Source organism: Orcinus orca, chromosome 5, assembly GCF_937001465.1.
Source record: "Orcinus orca chromosome 5, mOrcOrc1.1, whole genome shotgun sequence".
Classification (NCBI taxonomy): domain Eukaryota; kingdom Metazoa; phylum Chordata; class Mammalia; order Artiodactyla; family Delphinidae; genus Orcinus; species Orcinus orca.
In genome coordinates this window covers 26,759,050-26,783,502 of record NC_064563.1, presented here as the reverse complement: position 1 = coordinate 26,783,502, position 24,453 = coordinate 26,759,050, and the positions used below count along the sequence as shown (strand labels likewise).

The 24,453-nt window shown below is 35.3% G+C and overlaps 1 protein-coding gene across 5 annotated transcripts in view; it reads right to left on the bottom strand.

The window, feature by feature from the left end:
• Positions 1 to 24,453, bottom strand: part of ATR (ATR serine/threonine kinase) — a 104,266-nt gene that overhangs the window by 64,684 nt on the left and 15,129 nt on the right. For 4 of the 5 annotated variants that reach the window (XM_033402776.1, XM_033402778.2, XM_049709824.1 and 1 more), the window contains exons 6-22: positions 23,670 to 23,861; positions 22,122 to 22,315; positions 21,265 to 21,417; positions 20,335 to 20,527; positions 19,840 to 20,102; positions 18,118 to 18,308; positions 17,870 to 17,970; positions 17,048 to 17,219; positions 16,252 to 16,422; positions 14,460 to 14,654; positions 13,059 to 13,088; positions 12,699 to 12,884; positions 7,855 to 7,947; positions 6,221 to 6,351; positions 4,669 to 4,812; positions 2,504 to 2,597; positions 1,391 to 1,516 (exon numbers count right to left, since the gene is read on the bottom strand). In XM_033402776.1, coding sequence (XP_033258667.1) covers positions 1,391 to 1,516; positions 2,504 to 2,597; positions 4,669 to 4,812; positions 6,221 to 6,351; positions 7,855 to 7,947; positions 12,699 to 12,884; positions 13,059 to 13,088; positions 14,460 to 14,654; positions 16,252 to 16,422; positions 17,048 to 17,219; positions 17,870 to 17,970; positions 18,118 to 18,308; positions 19,840 to 20,102; positions 20,335 to 20,527; positions 21,265 to 21,417; positions 22,122 to 22,315; positions 23,670 to 23,861 — 2,629 coding nt within the window. The remainder of the gene's footprint in view (positions 1 to 1,390; positions 1,517 to 2,503; positions 2,598 to 4,668; positions 4,813 to 6,220; positions 6,352 to 7,854; positions 7,948 to 12,698; positions 12,885 to 13,058; positions 13,089 to 14,459; positions 14,655 to 16,251; positions 16,423 to 17,047; positions 17,220 to 17,869; positions 17,971 to 18,117; positions 18,309 to 19,839; positions 20,103 to 20,334; positions 20,528 to 21,264; positions 21,418 to 22,121; positions 22,316 to 23,669; positions 23,862 to 24,453) is intronic. The other variant, XM_004278242.3, reaches the window with a different exon arrangement.

The window sequence follows — 24,453 nt, the reverse complement described above, 5'->3', positions numbered from 1 at the left end:
ATCCTCACAAAAAATTCTTTTGGATAGCACTATTCAAGAACTTAACTGAACTGCTTTCAACTTTGATGTTACCTTCTTGCCATAGTTGGAAAAGAAACCATTTCCTTCTCTCTTTATTCCTAGGTGTTTTGGGCCAGTATACTGACTGTATTATCTACTGATAATCTAGATCTACAGTTAGGAGGGTGTTAAACCTACAGTGAAGGAGATTCAAGGCTCCTCACATGTGGTAGGATCATCTCCATGTTGGCTGTTTCCCACACTGGTTACACAAGTGCACTGACTCTGAAGCATGTACTTGGTTACCATCATGTATATCTTTTGTCCTAAGTAAATGCTTCCTTCTATCATGAAAACAAATATAACACAGTTTTGCAATTCACTAACTCCTGAGGGTCTTAGGCTCTCATATCTTATCATATGGGTTCTTTTTCTTTTTTTTAAGATTTTTTTTTTTTTGCAGTACGCGGGCCTCTCACTGTTGTGGCCTCTCCCATTGTGGAGCGCAGGCTCAGCAGCCTCCGTGGCATGTGGGATCCTCCGGGACCGGAGCACGAACCCGTGTCCCCTGCATCAGCAGGCAGACTCTCAACCACTGCGCCACCAGGGAAGCCCTAAGATTTTTTTGATGTAGACCATTTTTAAAGTCTTTATTGAATTTGTTACAATATTGCTTCTGTTTTATGTTTTGGTTTTTTGGCTGCAAGGCATGTGGGATTTTAGCTCCCCAACCAGGGATTGAACCCGCACCCCATGCATTGGAAGGCGAAGTCTTAACTACTGGCCCACCAGGGAAGACCCATCATATGGGTTCTTGATATGCAAAAATGAATACCTCATTTAAAATTTTTCCACTTTATGATTTACAGTCTATAGTGATCTGGTATTTTAAATACCAGTTCTCACTCTTACCAAGGTTAGGGATAATCTACATTATGCTGACAAGGAAAAGAATAAAGTTCATGGTCCCATAAAAAAGGAAATTTAAAAATTCAGCTTCATTAAAACATTTAATTCCATCAAAATGTAAAATGGCATAATTACTGAAATTGTATATGAAAGATAGCTACAGGAAGTTATATGAGAAAACTCACAGAAACTGCTGCTGTACAAACACAAACAACCCTTCCTCAGGAAGATGCAGTAAACCTAAAATATAACTGCCAAATCATGACACTTCCAAAACAACAAAAAAATATGCAAAGCTCTTCAGCCTCAAAGGGTAACTCATGAATTACTGATTCTAAGTCATATCTGATAATCTTGGTAAAATAAAAATCACTTCTTTCATTGAACCTACTGAATCTCAAGCAAATACACCAATCGGTCATCTTTTCTTTAAACTTCCAACCTTTCTTTTCTATAGCTCTTTAATTATATCTTGGTATACCTGATTTTTATACAAGGTTTCCTTCAAGCTTGTAAGAGCATGAATACGAACATCTACATTTTCATGTTGAATTGCTTTCATTGATAGCTGAAGAGTTGTCTGAAGATCAGTACTCTCAGAGGTCTCCTATATAAAGAGCACAGAGAGATACACCTTATCAATTAACCACTTCAGGAACCATTTCAGAAGGCCTGTATTTCCTACATAGTTACCATTAAAGTAGTTAAACTGTACCCCAATTGAAAGCAGTTTTAAAAAATAATTTCTATCTCTTCCTTTGTATAGCACATGAACTTTTAGTAATTCTCAGGGAAAGGGATTTCATTCTAAAATCTTTAGATCTGGAGAAAAATTTTATTTCAACTAAAGACTTTACTTATCCAAAATAAATCCTTCTTGGTAAGAAAGGCAAGTTTCCCTTAATTTACAAAGGGCTACACAATAGCCTTGAACGAGGTCTACAGATTAAGCAGATAATTCACCCCTTATTTTGACTACTTACTTTCTTATGACTGATGATTTACCCAGTAAAAAAGCATATAAAGTCTTCAGAATCAATCTTGCGATCTGTAGTAAATACATCTGCTACTCTGACCCAAAGTCAGGTATCCCACTTCCTGCCCTAAAATTCTATGGAATCATCACTAATATTTTTATAATTTCAGAGAGTTCACTGAACTTCAGGATGTTGGAACTACATATGATTCCCCTTGTAAAGCTCAGAATCAGATCTGACACTTCCATAACATGGTTTGTAGCACAAAAAAATTGGAATCCTCCCACAGCTTTTTTTCTTTACTCAGAGTATGCAGCTACAGTCACTTCTTTTAGGGACTGTAAGGAAGAACATAGTGATCTGGGTAGTAAAGGCATAAGAACTGTATCCTTTGCTCTCTGTTCTATCTAATCCTATTACATCTTTGATCTAGATGAAAACTTCCTTCTAAAAATCATGGACTCAAGATAGGATTATCTAGTCATCAGAAATTAGTCATCAGAATATGACTATAATATCCTTAGATATGATTCTAAAGAATCTCTACTCAGTGCTCTGGAACTCAGGAATAATTTTATATCAATGATCTCCTAAACCATACATAAAAAATTAAATACCTTTCTGTATTCCTGTAGAACTGCTTTTATCTTTTTTAATTCTGGATGATCAGGTAAAAAATATATTTCATGAAGAAAATCTTGCACAGCATCCCTAATAGTTAGTTGGAAGAAAAAGAATTACTTGCCAAATATGAAATAAAAAAAAACACAAAGCAGAGGTTGAAACTAAGGCCAACTTAATTCACACTTGAAAGTGCTAGTTGACTGTTGACATGCAAATTATTTTTCCTAACCATGTCTAGGATTCTCAGGTAATAGTGACAAATAATCAAATCTAACAAAATCACCCTGTGGCAGTCTGCTACATTGGTGGCCCTGAATAATCTCTATGTCTTGGTATATACTCCTATGTGTAGTCACTTCACCTTCAATTTGGGCTACGTGTGTGACTTGCTTTAAAAAACAGAATGTGGCAGAAGAGATGTTGGGCCTATTTGGGGCCTAAGTGTTAAAAAGGTCTGGAAGCTTCTGGTTTTGTCCTCATGAGAGTCCTGAGTCACCATGTAAGAAGTCTGCCTACCATCAGAGACAGGTTACATGGAGACAGAGAGAAGCTCTGAGACTAAATGAAAGAGGGAGAAGCCCAGCCAAGTCTACCTGCTGGCTGACTGCAATGACCATTGGTAAGAACAGCCAAGGAACTGACCAGCTGAACCCAGCCCAGACTGCAAAATCATGAGTAAATAAAAATGCTTGTTGTTTTAAGACACTAGGTTTTGGAGTGGTTTATAATGCGGCAATACAAACCCAACTCCAAAACACAAATTCTCACAAAGATATACTAGAGAAAAATAAGTAAGTAATTCTTACTGAGGCTGCAATTTTTAACTTGCTTCAAATATAAAGCACTAATATTTCTGGGTCCAAATAAAAGTGTTTCTAAATTCTAGTCTTCATTAACTCATGCAACAAACAGGTATTAAGTAACTACTGTGTGCTACTATTTGCTAGAAACTGGGGATGTAAAAATAAAGAAAGCTGCGGTAACTCCTTCACTCAGAGACCTTAAGGTCTTCTATCTGGCAGAGTGAAAGAGAATTTTTTTATTATATGAAAAGGCAGAGAAATAATTCCTCTAAAATAAACAGCAAAGATATGCTATTTGCTTAATAATCCAAAAGGTATTTAAAAAGTGATCTAGATCAGTGATTATATTGTTCCATTATGTACAAAATACCAAAAATAAGAGTATTTTAATTGGAAAAAACTCCATTAACCTTTTCTTCTGTATTTTCTCCCTGATTGAACAGTTACAGAAAATGATTAATGGAACTGCAACAGAATAAGGATAAGTAGGTAAATAAATAGTACTTAAATCCTAATTTTTCAGAAGTAACTATGACATACAACAGTATGTGTAAAAATGGACAAAAAAACTTTCAGTGTATAGAAAGACATTCCAGGCTAAAAAGCAGCCTGAGTGAAAAATAAAAATGGGAAGGAGTAATGTATATTCTTGCATTAGCAGTCTGGATTGGCTACAGTCTAATATCTGCTTTGAAAAATCTTGGGAAATGATTTTAAGAAATAAGATGTGGCCAGATTTTAGAAAACCTTGAATATCAAAATAAACAATTTGGAATTTATCAGCTAGGAAATGGAGAAACACAGAGTGTCTCTGCACGCTGAAATGATACAGATAAAGAGATGTTTTAAAATATGAACAATATGAAGAAACATAATAAAAGCTTAAAGGAAGGGAGGCTGGTTAATGCAATGAAGTAATAAGGGTTTCAACTAAGGTAAGCTGTAGAAAAAAAGTTATTAGCTCTCCTAATCTTTCTCATGCATTCAATTGTCTGCCTTTTAACTGTGAGAAGAAAGGTAATATTAGTCTCACCCCTTTCAAAATTGATGAAAAATAATTTTCAGTTATTGATGTACTAACTACTAAGCTTAAAATATAATAATAATAAAAGCCATGTCACAATTGAAAGAGCATCAGTTTGGTATGTACTGACTTAAAGCATGTCAATTACTTCTGTTTATTAACGGACTCTAAATTAAAAAGAATGTGAACAGTTCCACACTACCAACAGTAACCTTAATACCCTGAGACACAAAAATGCAGTAATAGAAAGCTGTTATCTTTATTAATTTCATTTAGACATAAAAATGCAGTAATAGAAAGCTGTTATCTTTATTAATTTCATTTACAATACCTGTTTTCAATTATGAGGTAGTGAAATATAGCTGCAGTTTCTTTAGGCTGGATGTGTATGAGAGGTAACAAAGCTACTATTACATGACTGAGAAGGGAGCCTAGATAAGCGTGATCCAGGCAACGAACAAAGCAGTCCCAAGCCCTATGTGAAAAAACAAAAGTTAAAAGTCACATCATTTTTATTCTTTGCAAAGCTCCATCAGTTAATTATTAGATGAACAAACAATGATACATACAAGCAAAAAGATTACAAGGCAGCTATAAAAATGGAATAAAGATCAGTACTGTATACTCAAATAGAATGATCTCTATAATACACTAAGTCAAAAAAAGCAAGGTGAAAAACAATGCTTATAATATGCTACCTTTTGGTGCAGGGTTAACATGAAAAAAAAAGTATCTGTGAGTAAGTGTGCATTTGCTTATACTTTTAGAAAGGGGGAGATTATACAAAAATTAATAAAAATAGACACATCTATTTTTAGCAATTCAGGAATGAAGGCTAGATTCTCTGAGTGTAACTTGTTACACAAATTTGAATTTGGGACAAAGTAAATGCTTTATATGATTTTTAAATTAAATAAAATAGAAGGAAAAAGCAACCTCTAAAAATTTTAAGCAAACTTAAACTGAACCTAATAATACCAAGTAGATGGCACAGCTATATAGGAAAGAATTCTTTCACATGACTTTAAAACATATTATTTTTTTTAATTCTTTCTAATATTCTTTTCCATTATGGTTTATCACAGGATTTTGAATATAGTAAAATATATTATTCTGACTGTACATCTCCAATAAAATATAGTCAAGAACAAAAAGAAACTTTCAGAAGCTTAAACTGCATTCAGTAGTTTTATTGTTAGCAGTATTACTGAAATTAAATTAAATTAGCAATCAGCTAAATCCTACACGCCAAAATCTCAGTGGCCTAAAAGAAATGTGGAGAGGAGACTTAAGGGACGAATCTGTTGTAAGAGTTACTTAGGGGGTCAAACAACCAAATGTGTGACATGTGCATCTTATGTGGATTCTAATTCAAGCAAACCAACATCTTTGGGAAAAAACATCTTTGAGACAATTGGGGAAAGCTGAATTTTAGATAATATTAAGGAATTCCTATTAGTTCTGCTAAGTATAATAATTTATGATGGTTATATATTTTTTAAAATGTCCTTATCCTCTAGATACATCTGAGGTATATTTAGAAGTACAATGATATGATACTGGGTTTTCTTTAAAACATTCCAAGTAACAATAAAAAAGGTAGAGGTGGAAAGATTAAATAAGATTAACAATATTGATAACTACTGAGGCTGGGAAACGGGTATATAGGGGTTCATTATATTATTCTATTTCCCAATATATTAAAATACTTCACAGAAAAATGTTTTTAAAGAAGGAAACACATTCCCTTTTCAAAACAAATAGCCTTTCTATCTTAACTATTTCTTATTTCTGGTTTGAACCCAAATTCCCTCAAAGAGATTAAGAAATCAAGTTAGTATTGGGAAACGCAAAAAATCTAATGAACTCAGGCAGTCATTTACCTGCAACACAATTCAGGAAAATCATCCTTGAATCGAAGGCCAGTTCTCAGTGTGGTCATCATCTTCACCCTCACAGAACTGACATGTTTGGGTCCCATTAATTTCATCAAAGACATCAAACTGTTCAAGGCCTATAAAATAAGCAGGGCCTCAAAATAAAGCCATAAAGAAGCTGGCAGGAGCAGATGAGCCCTAAGGACAAGTGCTTCCCACACTAATCTCAGAGTACCTATTCTCTGGCAACACAAGGTCTAATAAATGTTGGCAGTTTATTCTGTCCAAGTGCTTATGTAAGAGTTATAAATTTGAAAAACACGAGTTGAGTTCTTTTTTTTTTCCCCCTCTTTGAAGGTGATTTGTTATTTTGGTTCTGGTGGTCCCCTTAAGCAGTAATTTTCAAATTTATTAAGAATCTAATACCTATTGTTTAATCTTCTTCATATCCATCCCAAACTGCTATGCAGCACATGCATTTTTGTCCTAATGGTACTAAATTCAACATGCTCTAATTTAGTAATAAAACAAATAGGTAACTAATGACATACTCAGAAAATAATACACACATTTGTATTGGTGTGGAATACAGAATCAGACTTGTATGAATAGCTCCAGATTCTAATGAAGGGGTAAAGAAACTCTCCAGTCAACCTTAACTATGTGCCAAAATATGCAAACTCTTTATGGTTTAAAACAAACTCTAGTATTCTTAGATTTGAGGTTATTCTCTCACTTGGGATAACAGTAAGAAAGATTTCACATAGATAGAAGTTATTTGGGGGATTAAGTTTACCAGTTGACACCAAAAGGACAAGTATTGGTTGCTGAAATTTTTAGAGGTTAATTAATTAAGAGAAGGGGAGTACAGACTGAAATAAAAGCTTCCATTCATGGGCTTTCATTATAATTTTACTGACTGAAGAGTGGAGACAAATAAAAAGGGAAATTTAATCAATACCTAAAATTCTATCCCCATCTACAGACAAACATTTCCAGGGGTGACCAATTGTGTCAGCAATCATAAGGAAATTTCACTGTGCCAAATGCATTTAAACATACACTGACAAATACTGAAGTTACTTTACTTTCTGTAACTTAACATTTTTGGTATTCAAAAGCACCACGGGCCATGACTCACATGAGACCAATTTGGGCCAATGCATTCAATAATGCAACTTCTGTTTGAGCTATCAGGGACTGCTGGTCTCTTTTCTTCCCACTGAGCTAGATGTTGTGACGACGTGAGCCTGAAGCCGTTAGGGCCATCACCTAGCACTTAAGTTAGAGCCAATCCAAAGGAATTTGAGCTAACTGATTAATTCTGAGAACACCGTGTCCAAAATCAAGCTATGCCCGAAGCTATATTATCCTCACACTTTTAGTTACAGAGCCAACAAATTCCTTTAAGCCAGTTTGGGTGAGTTTTCTGTCCCTTATAAACAAAAGAACAGTAAATGATATAATTTTTCTGTTTAGATTCCCCGAAAGCTTATGTGAGTTATTCAGGAACACAGAATATCATGTGTTTGATTATTTTTCATCTTTGAATGTTTGCAGCTAGAAGGAGAAGTCATGTCTCCTGCATATTCTATATGAATTCTGTTCTGGCACTTTGCAACTCAACTATCACCACCTACCATTTTCTTATCTTCAATGCCAACACTGGAGCTCAGTAACTGCATGTTAAAAAAGGCCAAGATGCCCAACAACTTGGGTTGCAAATAATCAGCCTAAGGGAAAAAAAAAACCCACATAAAAAAGGTACTACATAAGTTTTATACAGATCAAATTTCATAAATCAACAATTTATTTATATTATTTCTATTTTATCTAACTACATTAGAATATTGGAAATAAACAGTTGGTGAATTAAATTTTTCCCAAAGCATATATTTTCACATGTAATACTTTAAAAATTAGTGAAACTGATTTACAATCAAAATATGATTAAACAGTACTGTACAGTGAGAAGATCATAAGCTTTTGAATTACAGTTGAGCTACGGTGGGATTTTCAGGATCTGACTCATGTCAGCATCCAGAGTGGAGAGGATATTTATCTTAAGGAGAAGAAGAATAGAGAAAGACAAGTGAATGTCCTTACCTAGAGCATTTAGAGCTAAGGTGGAAAAAAAAAAAGTACTTGATTACGGAACAGGTACCCTGCCAGAATGAAGGTCTGACATAGAGGTCAATATCCACTGATGTAATAGTAATAAAGGGGTACAAGCCTTGGGCATCAACAATTACAGGTTAGGTATCACTGTCCATGGCACTTTGGGTCTCCTGAAGTGGACAGGGTTAATTCTTTCTTGAAAAAGGGTCCTAGAGGAGTGGGTATGGGCTTTAACTCAGCCAAACCTGGGTTTGAATCCCAGTTTTGACACTTCCTAGTATTTGATGCTGGGTAAGTTACTTAGCTCCTCTGGGTCTGTAAGATGGGACAATGAAAGCACCAACTGCATAGAGTTTGTTGTAGAGATTAAATAAGATATCACGTGTTAAGCCCTTAGAATATAGTAAAGTGTTAAATAAACTTAAGTTAGTATTATTAAAAACTGGGAATGTGAGTACTCTGCAAAGAAGAATTTTCCCCTCTTTAAAAATCTTTATGTATAGGCAAGAAAAGGGACCAAAAAAAAAAAGGGGGGGGGTGGCTGGGGAGAAGTAGCAATTAGAATATTTTCCAACTCCAGGAGAAAGTTGCATTGTTTGGCATTGAGGCACCTAATTTAAGTATCTCTAGGTTACACACACTGCCAGGCTGGGGTCGGGGGGCAGTAAGAAGGGTGTACACTACCTCACAGTAGAGAGGAAATTAGGTGTCCAACACGTTCTCCAGGTTAGATGTTGGGATAAACTTTTTTTCTCTTCCAAAGCACAGAGAATCATCAGTTTTACCAAAGCCTAAAATTACATTTAATTTACGAACTTCTGATTTGGATTAAGACTCAGCTTAGGTTTAATAAGCCATAATTCACTAATCGCATGTTTCTAGCCCATTCTTAAATGAAAAGCAGATATAGATGATACTCACATAGTCTGTGTCAACATTCTAATTTTAAAGCTCTTATATTTAGACAAATAGTTCGTTCATCTGCCACTCACCAAATATTTATTATGTATGCCTAGAATACTGTGCCAGGTGTACGAGATAAGCTCTCCCTACTTGCTTACATGGGACACTGATATGAGAAGAAGACATTAAACAAGTACATACATAAGGTTGTGATAAGTGCTATAAAGAAATAAACGTGATCACATGAGAGAGAACTGGGATGAGGTGATCAGGAACTTAGATAGGGTGATCAGGAAACTCTGAGATCTAAAGAATGAAAAAGATCCAGGATAATATTCCAAGTAAAGAAACTATGTATTGCAAAGGCTGTAAAGCAGGAAAAAACTTGACATGTTTAAGAAACACAAACAAAACAATGCTGAAATACAGGGAGAAAGGAAGATAAAAGTTGCACAATATGGGGCCTCCCTGGTGGCGCAGTGGTTGAGAGTCCACCTGCCGATGCAGGGGATGCGGGTTCGTGCCTGGGTCCGGGAAGATCCTACATGCCGCGGAGCGGCTGGGCCCGTGAGCCATGGCCGCTGAGCCCGCGCATCCAGAGCCTGTGCTCCGCAACAGGAGAGGCCACAGCAGTGAGAGGCCGTGTACCGCAAAAAAAAAAAAGTTGCACAATATGATGGTGGAAAGATATACAGACCACGTACAGCCTTATAAGAGCAATGAAAACAATAGAAGGAATTTAGGCAGGGGATAATGTGAGTATAAGTTGTAAGAAGAGTACTTCAAATGCTGTGTAAATAACTGATTAAAGATGCAGGAAAGGAAGAGCAATAGGAGAGAACTGTTAGGAGGTTTTTACAGTATTCCTGGAGAAAGATGACGGTCACTTGTATAAGGGTGGTGGCGGCAGAGATGGAAAGATATATTTTGGGGCTAGACTTGGAAGGCCTTGTTGATACTCAATTTTAAAGGATATAAGAAATGAAGGGCTCATGAATACCTTCCAGGTTTTGAAGCAACTGAGCTTCTAGGTAGACACTGGTACCATCTCCTGAGAAGGGAAGACTGTGAGAGAAACAGGTTAAAGGGAAAATAAAGATTTTTTTTAACGGACATGTAATGTTTGGAATTGAGATGTTTAAAAGACGGACAAATAGAGATTACAAAGAGAAAGCTGGACAGTCTCTATCTGTCATCTTCCCTCATCCTCAGATCCATTCTCTGCTCTTTCCTGCCTTGCTATGTGCCTAGGAAGCTAACCAGATTTCATCACTCAAGATATCTTTCCCTCTGTCTTCCCACTAAATTCAGTCAACAGGAGGCACCAACAAGGGAACAAAGGGCAGGAGGAGAGCATGTGTTATTTATACTTCCTGTTCTCTCTGCGTTGTGAGGTGGCCCTGGCAGTGGTTATATACAATGAGAGCCCTTCGCCCGCACCATGATTCTAGCTCTCAACCAGGCTCTGGTAATGCCATTTCTTCCTGCCCAGGACTAAGGGGAGCATATGTTTTCTGCCGTTTCTAGTCCCTGGGCTCCTTAACATTCCATGCTGGTTCTCTTAACCTTGCCCATATCAATGAAAATAGTCCCTTCATTAAATTCTTTTCAGTGAAACATTTTTGTGTATTCCATCTGTTTCCTGCCAGGACCTAACTTGCATAAGCCCAAAAGTCCAAAGCTCAAGAGAGGTCTGGACTAGAATTTCCACTATGAAATCATCAAAACGTAAATCATATTACAGGACCAGATGAATTCAGATTCTTTCTCATTTAAAGAGAGAATATTTATAGAGAAAAAGACCCAATTACACAGTACTGAATCAATCTAACATTTAGAGGATAAAGTAGATAAAGTAAAGATTAAGAATGAGTGGACAGGGCTTCTCTGGTGGCACAGTGATTGAGAGTCCGCCTGCCGGTGCAGGGGACACGGGTTCATGCCCCGGTCCGGGAGGATCCCACGTGCCACGGAGTGGCTGGGCCCGTGAGCCATGGCCGCTGAGCCTGTGCATCCGGAGCCTGTGCTCTGCAACGGGAGAGGCCACAACAGTGAGAGGCCCGTGTACCGTTAAAAAAAAAAAAAAAAAAAAATGAGTGGACAAAAAAAAGAAAAAAAAAGAATGAGTGGACAATCAACAGATGAATGGATAAAGATGTGGTACATATATACAATGGAATCCTACTCAGCCATAAAAAAGAATGAAATAATACCATTTGTAGCAACATGGATGAACCAAGGGATTATCATACTATGTGAATACTATGTGAAATAAGTCACTTACATGTGGAATCTAAAATACGACACAAATGAACTTTATCGACCAAACAGAAACAGACTCACAGACATAGAGAACAGACCTGTGGTTGCCAAGGGGGAGGGGGTGGGGGAGGGATAGATTGAGAGTTTGGGATTAGCAGATATAAACTATTATATATAGAATGGATAAACAACAAGGTCCTACTGTATAGCACAGGGAACTATATTCAGTATTCTGTAATAAACCATAATGGAAAGGACTATGAAAAAGAATATATGTATGTTAACTGAATCACTTTGCTATACAGCAGAAATTAACACATTGTAAATCAACTATACTATACTTCAATAAAATAAATTTTAAAAAAAAGAATGAGTAGACAGTGAAGCAAAAAGAAAATCAAGAAAATGCAGTGTCACAGATGCCACATAAGAAAGGATGGTCAGTTGTACTGAATGCTACTGGAAGCCGAATAAGATAGGAAAAGAGAAGTGACCATTAGATGTGATAGCAGGAAGACTGCTTTTGACCTTAAGATGAGAATTTCAGTAGAATATTTAGAACAGAGTCAGGCTAGAATAAGCTAAAGAATGAATGGGAAATGAGAAAGCAGAGATAGAAACCTCTCAAGATATTTTGCTGATAGTCAAAATATCAGCAAAATATCAGCAAAATTTGAGTCTCTTGAAAGAATGAAAGCAATCAAAAGAAAAAATAGTAAGCCTCAGGATTTATGTTTTTTCAGGTGAAGAAATAAAATAGTAAGATGATTTCAGATACGAATTTAAGACAAGGAAAGAAAAAGGAATAACATATTTTCTAACTTATCTTAAATCTAACAATGGATTTAAATATAGTTAGAAGTGATAAAGTTAGCATGTCATGCCACGGAAGGGGTAGTGTGGGGAGCTACAAACGCACTCTAATCTACAGTGAAAAAGTGGTGAAGAAAAATGAACATTTTTACCCAATGAAAAAATAAAATCTAAGATCATATGAAAATGCATATTTTTCAATGCTAATATGTATGCTGTGACCATGTAATTTAAATCATCAGCCTTTTCAAAATAAAAATCCCAATTGAAAATTTAAATAAATCTCTAACATTTGGAAAATATATAAAACACCTGTTTCTCCAATTTCATAATTAAGCCACAAAAAGGAGAAAAACCAAGCAAAAAACCCATACAACATATTCCTTACCATTAGTTCGGGTGACGTGATATCTCTTGGGCCCTGATATGGATCATCACTAGATGCAAATGAGGCAAGTATTGACAAACCATTGAAAACCTGTTGATAGTGTTCTCCAATACGTAGCAATAATTCATTATGCAGTCCTTGGAAATCTTGTCTCAACAGGCTCCCGAGTTCAATTTCTGTTTCATTCTAACCCAAAGACACATTTCAGAAATTTAAGAAACAAGTTTTTTTTTTTTCTCCATACTAGTATCTTGGAAATAAGTATACTGATTTTAATACACTATTAGTTAATCAGGAGCTCTAGATCAGGTGACAAGAATTACTAATGATATAAAAAAGTCATTGGAAAAGGATTCTGACCTTGATTTCTCCTGGTAGGTCTGCCATGGGCTACAGGTAATGAAAATAAGTGATCAGACTTTATTTTGAAATAAAATTTTAAAAACGGAGTCTAGTTTTCTATAAAGGTTCAAAATGTCATTCACTCATTATTCATGGAAATGTAACCCTGACAGGAAAATCAGTGGCTCAGAGCACAGTCTTTCTGGTCAGACTGCTGATATCTAAATTCCAGCTTTATCATTTATTAGTTGTGCTGTGACTTAGACAAGTAACCTAATCTGACCTTTCTCTGCCTTAGTTTTCTCATCTATCAAATGGAAAAATAGTACTTTTATCTCACTGGGTAACTGTGAGGAGTTATCCAAGTGAAATGATCCATAAAAATTGTTTAGTAAAATTTCTGGCATGTAGTAAGAAGCACTGAAATGTTATTATCATTCCACCTTTACAATAAAGATTTTCTTTCTCAGAATGAATAAATACACTCAATATTCAAAAAGTCTCATGTGGAAAGAGATCCATAGCTGGCATATCATGAAATATGTGAAATAAATTAACATCAGAGAAAAAGAGTAGAGTTACATATGCATATCTGATAGGTTCTCTTGTTCCCATACAGCCTCTTATTGCTCAGATACTGTTGCTACTATAACACCAAAAAAAGAAACACAAGCTATAATTTTAAATTTGAAAACTAGCAAGAAACTGGGCCAAACTGTAATCAGAGCACTAAGTAACTAAACTCAGGGCTGACACTGTACTACAGTTGAAGGATACTGCCTCTTCCAATAGATGTAATTACTTGCATATCATTAGTCATTTTACAGCTCCAATCAATTAATAAATTCTAAAATGAAATTAGCTGGGACTTCCCTGGTGGTCCAGTGGGAAGGACTCCATGCTCTCAATGCAGGGGTCCCAGGTTTGATCCCTGGTCGGGGAACTAGATCCGACATGCATGCCACAACTAAGAGTCCGTGTGCTGTAAATAAGAAGCCCACATGCCACAACTAAGAAGTCTGCATGCTGCAACTAGGAAGTCTGCATGCCACAGTGAAGATCCCACATGCCCCAACTAAGACCCGGCACAGCCAAAATAAAAATAAATAAATAAATAAAATTAAAAAAAAAAAATGAAATTAGCTGAGAATCTGATCCATGAATGGATGACTACCTATCATATACCATTATGGTAAAATAATCAAAGAATATAACAAAAGAATAATTCTATTTAATACTCTCCTTGGCCCAGGGCAAAGCTTATTTACGTACCATTTGAACTTATATTACCCTAGGATAGACAGATAACTACAGATAGACTATAAACTACTCACTCTATTTCCTATAAGAATGTCACAACAGCTTTCCTATAATGCTAATTTAAACAAAAGAGTAAAATATAAACAAATATTCAATTACCTTTAGATAATGAAGGGCACGTTCTAATTCATCCTTGGAACAGGAACAGACCAAATGGGAAAAAATATACTTGAAATTATTTATTAAAATCTCTCTACGATTGACATTTAATTGTTTTCCTAAAGTTCGAATGAGAGCAGAAGCTGCAGGGCTTGCTTTGGCAGCAAGGTCAGGTAGCAGAACTTGTAACGTTCTCTGAAAAAGAAACACTACAATTACTAAAAAGTACATTTGTCCAGGTGATAAAATATTCATATAAGCTATGTTCAAAAATAATTTAAAATGCCACACAAATTTGGAGTCCACATACAACATATCTGAATTCAGATATACCATTTATTCATTCAACACATATTTAACGAGCATCTATTACGATTCAGGCACTTCAGATACAGCAGTGAAAAAATAGACAAGGTCCCTGATGGCACAGAGTTTACACTGCAGAGGGGGAGAGACAGACAATAAATAAGCTAATGTACAAGTAGCAAAGAAAATAATTTCTCATGAGTATGTGTTAAAATGTACTCATGCTCTTAAGGCAGTGGTTCCAAGCCTGATTTACTATTTGAGCTAACTATAGTATTTAGACAATAAGCAAGAGTAGCCATAAATACAATATTTTAAATTTTTTAAATTAAAAAGTTGATGCTGCAATATTAAAGAAAACCTTTTTAACACACCCACCATTCCAACATGGCAACAAATCTACTTTGATTTTGGTCTGTTTCCTTTAAGATCTCGTTCATAAAATAATACACAAAATTCCAAACATAAAATGGATGATCTTTCATTTATTATGTATCTAATGAACAACTACTACATGTCAGCCACTATCCTAGGCACCGAAGATGTGACAGCAAATAACACTCAGGCCCTGCCCTCAGAGACACTTAAACCTTATTTCTGTTATGCCTTTCAACTTAATATTAATCCTGTAAGACTGTTATGACATTATAAGGTAGTTTCTCTAAAGTATTTATAATTATTATGTTAAGGTACATAATATTCTAGGACCTAAATATTAGACACCTAGTTTCTTCTCTGGGTTTTGTCTATCTGCTACTTGGAAAATGTTGCAATAAACATCTGTGCTTTGGGGCTCCCAGATGGAACTACTGAGGGAAAAATTAAGAATATCTTTGTGGTCCTTAGTGTATAGTATCATATTTCCTTCTAGGATTTGTCCAATTTACATGCAATTTAACTTTGTTAAAATATGATAATACTGTAGAGAAAAATTCTGCATGGATCACTATTATAATATTAACTAAGAAAAATAAACTTTGCCTTCAGGAAAACATAAGAAGATAATCTACACCATCCATCTTTCAAACCTCAGCCCCACTAATGACTTTTCAAAGGCTTCCCAAACTACTCCATACTACAAACTCTATCATCTGAATTCACAGGTCATCTACAGCACTAGTTTGTACTATATTACTCCAACTCCTTAGGGGTAGGTAAGATCATATTAGACTTTCCATTACCAATGGAACCAATCATAGCACTAAAGACATAAGGGCTCAGTAAACTGAACTAATTAGCATTAATTAAATAGTATGAACCTTTCAAGATAACTAACTCTATAGAGCAATGACTCAAATCAACACGTATTTCACTTTTATAACATAAGTAATATTATCATATCAAAGTCAAAGGAAAACATGCAAATTTGAAAATCTATGGTCTACATTGTACTTGCCAGATTTTCTTTAAAAAAAATCTAGAATGGAATAAACACAAAATATTAAATTGAAAACCTCAATTAAGTCAACTATACTTTGCAACTTACAGTAAGGAAACGATTAAGATCAGGAAAGTCAAAAACATTGGCAATTTCAGACAAGGTATTTAAAGCCATTTCTCTCTGGTGAGCCACATCTTGTTTCCGCATCTCAGCATTCTGGCATGGAGTACTAGGAAGCACTGTCATCTGACTGGAGTGGAGGGATTCTACCAAAAACTAAAGCAAAATGATTTATTAGTTTTCACACAAGGAAGAACATTTAACTAATATGTTTTAAGTTAACATAAAGGACAGTATTGGACAGTGTTCTAAACATATTACCTAAATTAGTTCATTTAATTTTTGTAACAACCTTAATGAGGTAGATTGTGCATATACTCCCTTTTACAGATGAAGTAACCAGGCTTAGTTAAGAAACTTGAATATCTTGCTAAGGATTACACCACTAACACAGTGCAAAGCCTGTATTTTAACATATCCTTACTTTTCAGCCTTGAATCAACCTTTTTTTTTTTAAAACAAAGTGCCTTATCTATAATATCAAGGCATAAAAAAGTTTATTATCACTAAAAGAAAGGCTAATACAGAAAGGCTTCTCTTAACAGATTAACAATAGAGAGTAATAATTATTATAAGATTTTTCCCCTCTCCCATTTATAAACAATATCTTCAGACCAAGATACGAAAATATAAAAATGATGAGATTTAGATTCTTTTAAATAAACCATTTTTAAAAATACCTCTTTTTTAAAGCAAGAAAAGTAAAACATATATGTGTTCTTTTTTTAACTTTTGCAAAGTAATTCTATTTCCTATAGTCAAGGCCAATGCTGACTCTCACCTGACAGATGGGTTTCTTATACTGGCTGAAAAAGTTTTGCAGTTTAACACTTTTAGCTGCAACCAGAGCTCTAATTTCTGTGTATGCTGCTCCAGAGACAGATGCTGACTTGGATAATAAACAATGCAATAAGTGCAAGAGTGCAAAAGGTACCAAATCCCCTTTTGCTGCCCTAAAATTATTAAAAAAAAAAAGTTACCATCAATGTTCTGAAAATAAATGGAAATCCACAAATAAATGCATACTGATATCACACTTCTTCCTATAACATTACATCTCTCCTAACACCATTTCTCTTTTTTTATACTTGAAAATCTTTTATTAGTCATCTCTTAAGCTTCTCTGCAACAAAAATGTACACAAATTAGAATTTTAACTGTTTTATGTTCTTGATTCTTTTTTTTTTTAACATCTTTATTGGGGTATAATTGCTTTACAGTGGTGTGTTAGTTTCTGCTATATAACAAAGTGAATCAGTTATACATATACATATGTTCCCATATCTCTTCCCTGTTGCATATCCCTCCCTCCCACCCTCCTTATCCCACCCCTCCAGGCGGTCACAAAGCACTGAGCTGATATCCCTGTGCCATGCAGCTGCTTCCCACTAGCTATCTACCTTACGTTTGTTAGTGTATATATGTCCATGCCTCTCTCTCGCTTTGTCACAGCTCACCCTTCCCCCTCCCCATATCCTCAAGTCTGTTCTCCAGTAGGTCTGTGTCTTTATTCCTGTTCCTATCACCATTTCTAACAGCAGGCAAACAATAAAGGAAAATGGCCAAAATAAATAAGGAAGTATACAAAAGCTGCCAAACATACCTTCCAATATCCCCTGTTGTAAGAATCAAGGTATCCTTCAACTCATTATTTCTTGAGATCTGAGCATGTGTATATGCTTCCTTCATTCTTAAGACAAAAAGCTAGACCAATAAAATTAACTAGTTAAATTTTTAAAGTCAGGTTTATGAAAACACAAAAAAATAAAATTTAAATAAAATAAAATTTTAATAAAATAAAATAAAAATAAAGTAAAATAAAATTTTAAATTTACAATAAAAATCATCAACCTCTTTTATAAATCCATCTTCAGCATCCAAGGATTCCAATATATGCTTGATATTTCCACTAAAAGCCACTCTAACATCCTTGTCTGGATCTTCCATTAAATTTAATAAAGTTCCAAGAACCATTTTTACATCTGTTTCATTTTCTCTAAAATCAAGGTGCTTACAAAGATGATACAGATTATCTATGAAAGCTAAAGGGCAAAAGCATAAAATACTTAATTTAACACAGTAAACAGAAAAGTTTTACTATAAAAATACTGTCAATAAATAATATACTACAAAGAATGCTAAGTTGTCTAATAAAGTCAATATTTAGTGTTTAAATTTGTAAAGCACACAGAATTGTGGAGGATTAAAACGAATAAATACTGAATACTTATAAAACTGAATACTTATAAATTTAAATTTACTTTTACTTAATAAAAGTTACACATAATTTAAATCTAAAATAAATTCTAGAATTTTTTAAAGTTTTAAAATGACTAGTCACTTAGATTTTGTAGATCATTATATTACTGGGATAGATTTAAAAGCACATTTCACTAATCTAAAGAACTGTGAATTAAGGGCAAGCTTAGCCTTACTGTTAATCTTACTTTGTTTTTACAGATTTATTTATTATTTATTTATTTTATTTATTTTTGGCTGCGTCAGGTCTTAGTTGCGGCATGCGGGATCTTTCACTGCAGTGCTCGGGCTGTTCGCTGTGGTGCACAGGCTTCTCTCTAGTTGTGGCATACGGGTTTTCTCTCTCTAGTTGTTGCGCGCAGGCTCCAGGAAGCACAAGCTCAGTAGCTGTGGCGCAGGGGCTTAGTTGCCCCGTGGGTGTGGGATCTTAGTTCCCTGACCAGGGATTGAACCTGCGTGCCCTACACTGTAAGGCGGGTTTTCTACCACTGGATCACCAGGGCAGTTCCTGTTAATCTTATATTACATTACATTACATTACTAGATTTAGGGAGTCCTAGAAATCACCTGTCATACATTGTTTTGAAAACTTGAGGGCAAGTTGTAATTTATTACACAAACAAAGCAATCTTCCAAGTATGTGTATACATCTCATGCTCCCAACAAATCCATACACCATTACCATCGGAAAGCAGCAAAGATACAATCCATACTCCTCAGCTGGGCAAAGTATCTAACTATTTGAAGTTTTAAGGTCCAAAGTAGTGGCAGGGGACACATTAACAAGGTCCCTGGGATCACTGAAGAGGATACAGAATACTGAAACTCACAATATTGAAACAAACATCAGGTATGCCCCATTATACTGTCAAATCACAAAAGCATTTAGAAAATCTAAAAATTACTTCCATTGTTAGTTCTGTGATACAGTCTAATACCAGACATCCCTTTTATGAATGATCATTACATAAGCATTGACTCTATCAAGCAAGTCTAATTTTTTAAGGCTTTAGCCTAATTCCACCACTGATTTTAAAAACAGAGCTTAAATAGTTTTTTTTTTTTTTTTTTTTTTTGTGGTATGTGGGCCTCTCACTGTTGTGGCCTCTCCCGTTGTGGAGCACAGGCTCCAGACGCGCAAGCTCAATGGCCATGGCTCACGGGCCCAGCCGCTCCGCGGCATGTGGGATCTTCCCGGACCGAGGCACAAACCCGTGTCCCCTGCATCGGCAGGCAGACTCTCAACCACTGCACCACTAGGGAAGCCCTTAAATAGGTTTTAAAATATTAAATAAATCATAACAAACCACTCACCAAGTTTCACAGGACTAGGTAATTTTTTTTTCAGTAGGAAAAGGAATGGCTTGCAAACAGACACTTTTAGTCGAGAAGATGAACATTCATGTTGAGAAGTGACTTTTAGGCTCTTACATAAGAGGTCAGTACGTCTATGTTCAGAGAAAGGCTCTGATAAAGAACTTGTCAAATAAAACATGCCATGAAGTGTACAGACAAGCTGACCAAGTATAGATGCAAATTCTTTCTTGACAATGTCAGAATCATCTTTGACTTTATCTCTATGGGGAAAAAAACAAAAAGTACTAAACCTTCTTGCTTAATTTTGTGGTCTAAATAGTCTTGTTTAATTTGAGGCAAAAGTACTGGTAAAACAAAAGGTAGAAGGAAAAAATTTTTAATTCTAAAACTAAAAGCAATGTTTGTTCTATATACCCAGCAATAAACATAAATTTGCATATATGATATCTGTCCAATCAAGTTGTATATTCAAATTAAAATATTAATACATACATAAGAATCTTGGGAACTCTGTTATAAGAATTCTGCTGCTGTAATAAGATAAAAAATCCATTAATACAACTTGTCCGGATTACTTCATGGGAGCTCTGCAGGGCCCAGTTGTAAACTGCGGTTCTCCACTCAAGGTATATTCTTCTTGGAAAAAGAGTTAGAAGAAATATGCATCGTGACTGTGCCTGTGGTGCTGAAAAAATTAAGTCTATTAATCAAGATTTCTAAGTGTTAATTTTATATACACACACACACACACACACACACACACATATTTATTCTCTGTTGTAAAGTCAAATAACATTTAAAATACATATAGTATTTAATTAAAAGCTCCTTTTCCAAAAATAAAGCACGTGCACTGAAAAAGGTCTATGCCCAATCTTACTAGATAATCATGGAAATCCAAATTGAAACACCCATCAGATAGCAAAAAACATGTTTGTTTAGGTAGTTACGTCTCTGACATTCTTTCTTTCTTTTTTTTTTTAGCCGCACTGCGTGGCTTGTGGGATTTTAGCTACCTGACCAGGGATCGAACCTGGGCCTTCTGCAGTGAGAGCACAGAGTCCTAACCACTGGACGGCCAAGGAATTCCCTCTTTTTTTTTTTAAGATAACAAAATTTTAAAATTTGACAATGCCAAGTGCTGGTGAGGATATGAAACAACAGGAACTCACATATTCTGCTAACAGAAATATAAACTGGAATGACATCTTTGGAGAACAATGTTGGCAGAATAGAGTTGAGGATGTACAAATCCTACAATTTACTCCTTTCTATACATCTAACTCCTTCTTTTTAAATTATTAAAAAATGTACCTTCTCTTCTAATTATTGAAAAAATAGAAATGATAAGTGTTAGAAGTCCTATATAGAGATAAATGAAAAGAAAGCAAATCACACATAAAGAATTTTGTGACCACTTACAGTAGCTATCTGAAATCCTCTGGCTTACTGTTAGAAGGCTGGTGGCAAATGTGGTCAACTTTAAAGAGCCATCATCAGAATGGGAACAAATCCACGGAAGTGAGAGCATTCCACATAAGTCTTCCAGGATATGATCTTCAAATGAAGTTTTTACTACAGAAATACACAATAGGTGATTAATTATACCTTTTCTTTAATCATATTTACCTGTGTCTTCTTTCAATTAAAAAAAGACATTCTAAACATCTTTTACAAGTGGAATTACAGCAAACATTCAATAAACAGGGGTTCTTAACACAGAGATGATGTTCTGAGGTCTGTGAATTCAAAGGAATTAAATGTGACTTTATAAAAATATGTATTTACGGGGGCTTCCCTGGTGGCGCAGTGGTTGAGAGTCCGCCTGCCGATGCAGGGGACACGGGTTCGTGCCCTGGTCCAGGAGGATCCCACGTGCCGCGGAGCGGCTGGGCCCGTGAGCCATGGCTGCTGAGCCTGCGCATCCGGAGCCTGTGCTCCACAATGGGAGAGGCCACAACAGTGAGAGGCCCGCGTACCGCAAAAAAAAAAAAAAAATGCATTTATATGTTTTTTAGGAGAAGAAGCATAGCATTCTTCAGATTCTCAAATCAAAAATTTTAAAGTTATAGTTTCTATTGACTGAAAAAGAATAAATCAAAATGTTAGACAAATAAATTCAGAACTTACAAATTACTCAGCTTAATAGAACTAAAGTCAAGAAAAAACTTTTGGGTAGTCCCAACAATTGCATATTTAAGCCTTAGGCAAAAGAGAAAACCTATTCTATACTGATTACCTTTTAAGGTTATTTTGATCTATTGGGTTTTTGTACTCACCTTGAATATACATCAAAGCATCATATATTTTTACCACTTTGTCAATAATTGCCTCCAGGTCAGGTTTCTGAACAGATTCTAACAAAGTCCTGCAGCTCTTAAGCACTTTTGTGTAAAAATCCAAAGACATCCAAGTTATCACTACTGAAGGTTTCTTCTTACATTTCTGTTGACAGTCCTTGAAATCACAGTAGCTGCAGTTAAAACATTTTTTAAGACATAGAATTAAAATGAATTTTGTTATAGTCAAAACTAGTACCGTAGTAAGCCAAAAGAAACTTTGAGTATGGGACTTCCCTGGTGGTGCAGTGGTTAAGAATCCACCTACCAATGCAGGGGATACGGGTTCAAGCCCTGGTCTGGGAAGATCCCACATGGTGCAGAGCAACTAAGCCCGTGCGCCACAACTACTGAGCCTGCACTCTAGAGCTCTCAAGCCACAACTATTGAGCCCACATGCCACAACTACTGAAGGCCACGCACCTAGAGCCTGTGCTCCGCAACAAGAGAAGCCACTGCAATGAGAAGCCTGCGCACCGCAAGGAAGAGTAGCCCCGGCTCGCTGCAACTAGAGAAAGCCTGTGCGCAGCAGAAGACCCAACGCAGCCAAAAATAAATAAACTAATTAAAAAAAATTGTGAGTATGAAACTAACCTATAACTTTAAACTAATTCAAAGTAAATGTGCATATCAATGAATGTATCATTATTATTTTAAGTTTAATCCCTTTATGCCTAAATCACTCAGGATTTGGTAAAGCTAATCTATGATACCTAAATGTGACACCACCAGGCTTTAAAATAACAGAAGATATGCCTGTGTAAACCGTTTCTTAATTATATGAGAAAGGCAGACTTCAACCTAATTAGCTATTCCTTCAAGTTATCTCAAATTCCAAATTTAATGCAATCTGAATTATTATAGTTTCTTTAAAATCGCCTTCATAACTTTGTATTAGCTAGTTAAGAGTCAGAAAATACAGAATAAATGATTATGTAAAAAATTAACCAGGAGTGTTGGTCTATAATGTGGCAGTAAAAATAAGACTAAATCTTCAGAGGGGGTTCACACTTTGTTTCTTCTGATAATTAGCCTATATTAAGAACGCTAAACTGAAAATATACCTCTAACGAGTTTTAAATTCCTACTTTTATGATCAAAGGGCAAAGTTCTCTTGACGAAACGTTTGGCTAGAAGAGCACTGGCTTCTGAGTTGTATAAAAATGTGTTCTACTTTTCTGCCCAGGAAAGTTAGTTTAGGCTTCAGACAAAAACGAGCCTCAATTTCTCTGAGCCTCAATTTCTAGTGTGTAAAGTGGACATAATAGCATTTACTTCATTCACAGAACTGTTGTAAAGATTAAATAAGATATGTACAGTACATAACACAGTATCTGGCATTTAGCAGGTGCTCAAAAAAAAAATTTCTATTTCACTGAAATGTTTGTGTTCTAAGGTCACAAAAATCAAGTGAATAAAGAGGTCTTCTAAAACAATAAATTCAAATTTATTACACAAAACCCACCCAGAAAATACAAGTTGTTTTACCAGTCCATGTTTTGATGAGAACAATGAACAGTACACAGAGCAGTCAGTTGTAGGATGACAGCGATTCCTTCTAAAGTCTCAATAACAGGATTCTTCAGGTTATTGAATTCAAGGAAAACCTGAAGGGACTCAGCCTTCTGTATCAGTGCACTCCATAATATGCTCTTTTTGTTCATATCCACATGTTTAGTTCTGTAATTAATTATAACCAGAGTATAAAGATATTCATATTCATATGAACTTATATAATTTTGCTCACATATGAAAAATATTTAAAACAAAAGATAGCATGTAATGGCAACTACTGAAATTTTTTTTTTTTTTGGCCACACTGTGCGGCTTCTGGGATCTTAGTTCCCCAATCAGGGATTGAACCTGGGCCACGGCAGTGAAAGCGCCGAGTCCTAACCACTGGACTGCCAGGGACCCTACAACTATTGAAATTTAAAACAACTTTTATAGTTGGCTGAAGCATGGGAATTCTTTGGCTACATTACAAAAAAATAGTTTGTTAACATTTTTTAAATTGCTTATAGATGTAAAGTCTCAGAGATTTTTCATGTATTAAAAAGTTAAATTAGGCAAGTAAAGACTTAAAAAGTCTTTTAAGTAACCATATTTAGCCATGAAATCTCTTATACTAGAATAGACTACAAGCACTATTAAGATATTTTAAGCATTCCTTTGACTACCTATAGAAAGAACAAATGTTCTTTGTGTATTTAAGTCAAAGCACTTACATAAAGATGATTTTTAAGTGACTAAAGTTTTATTAAGTGGCTAA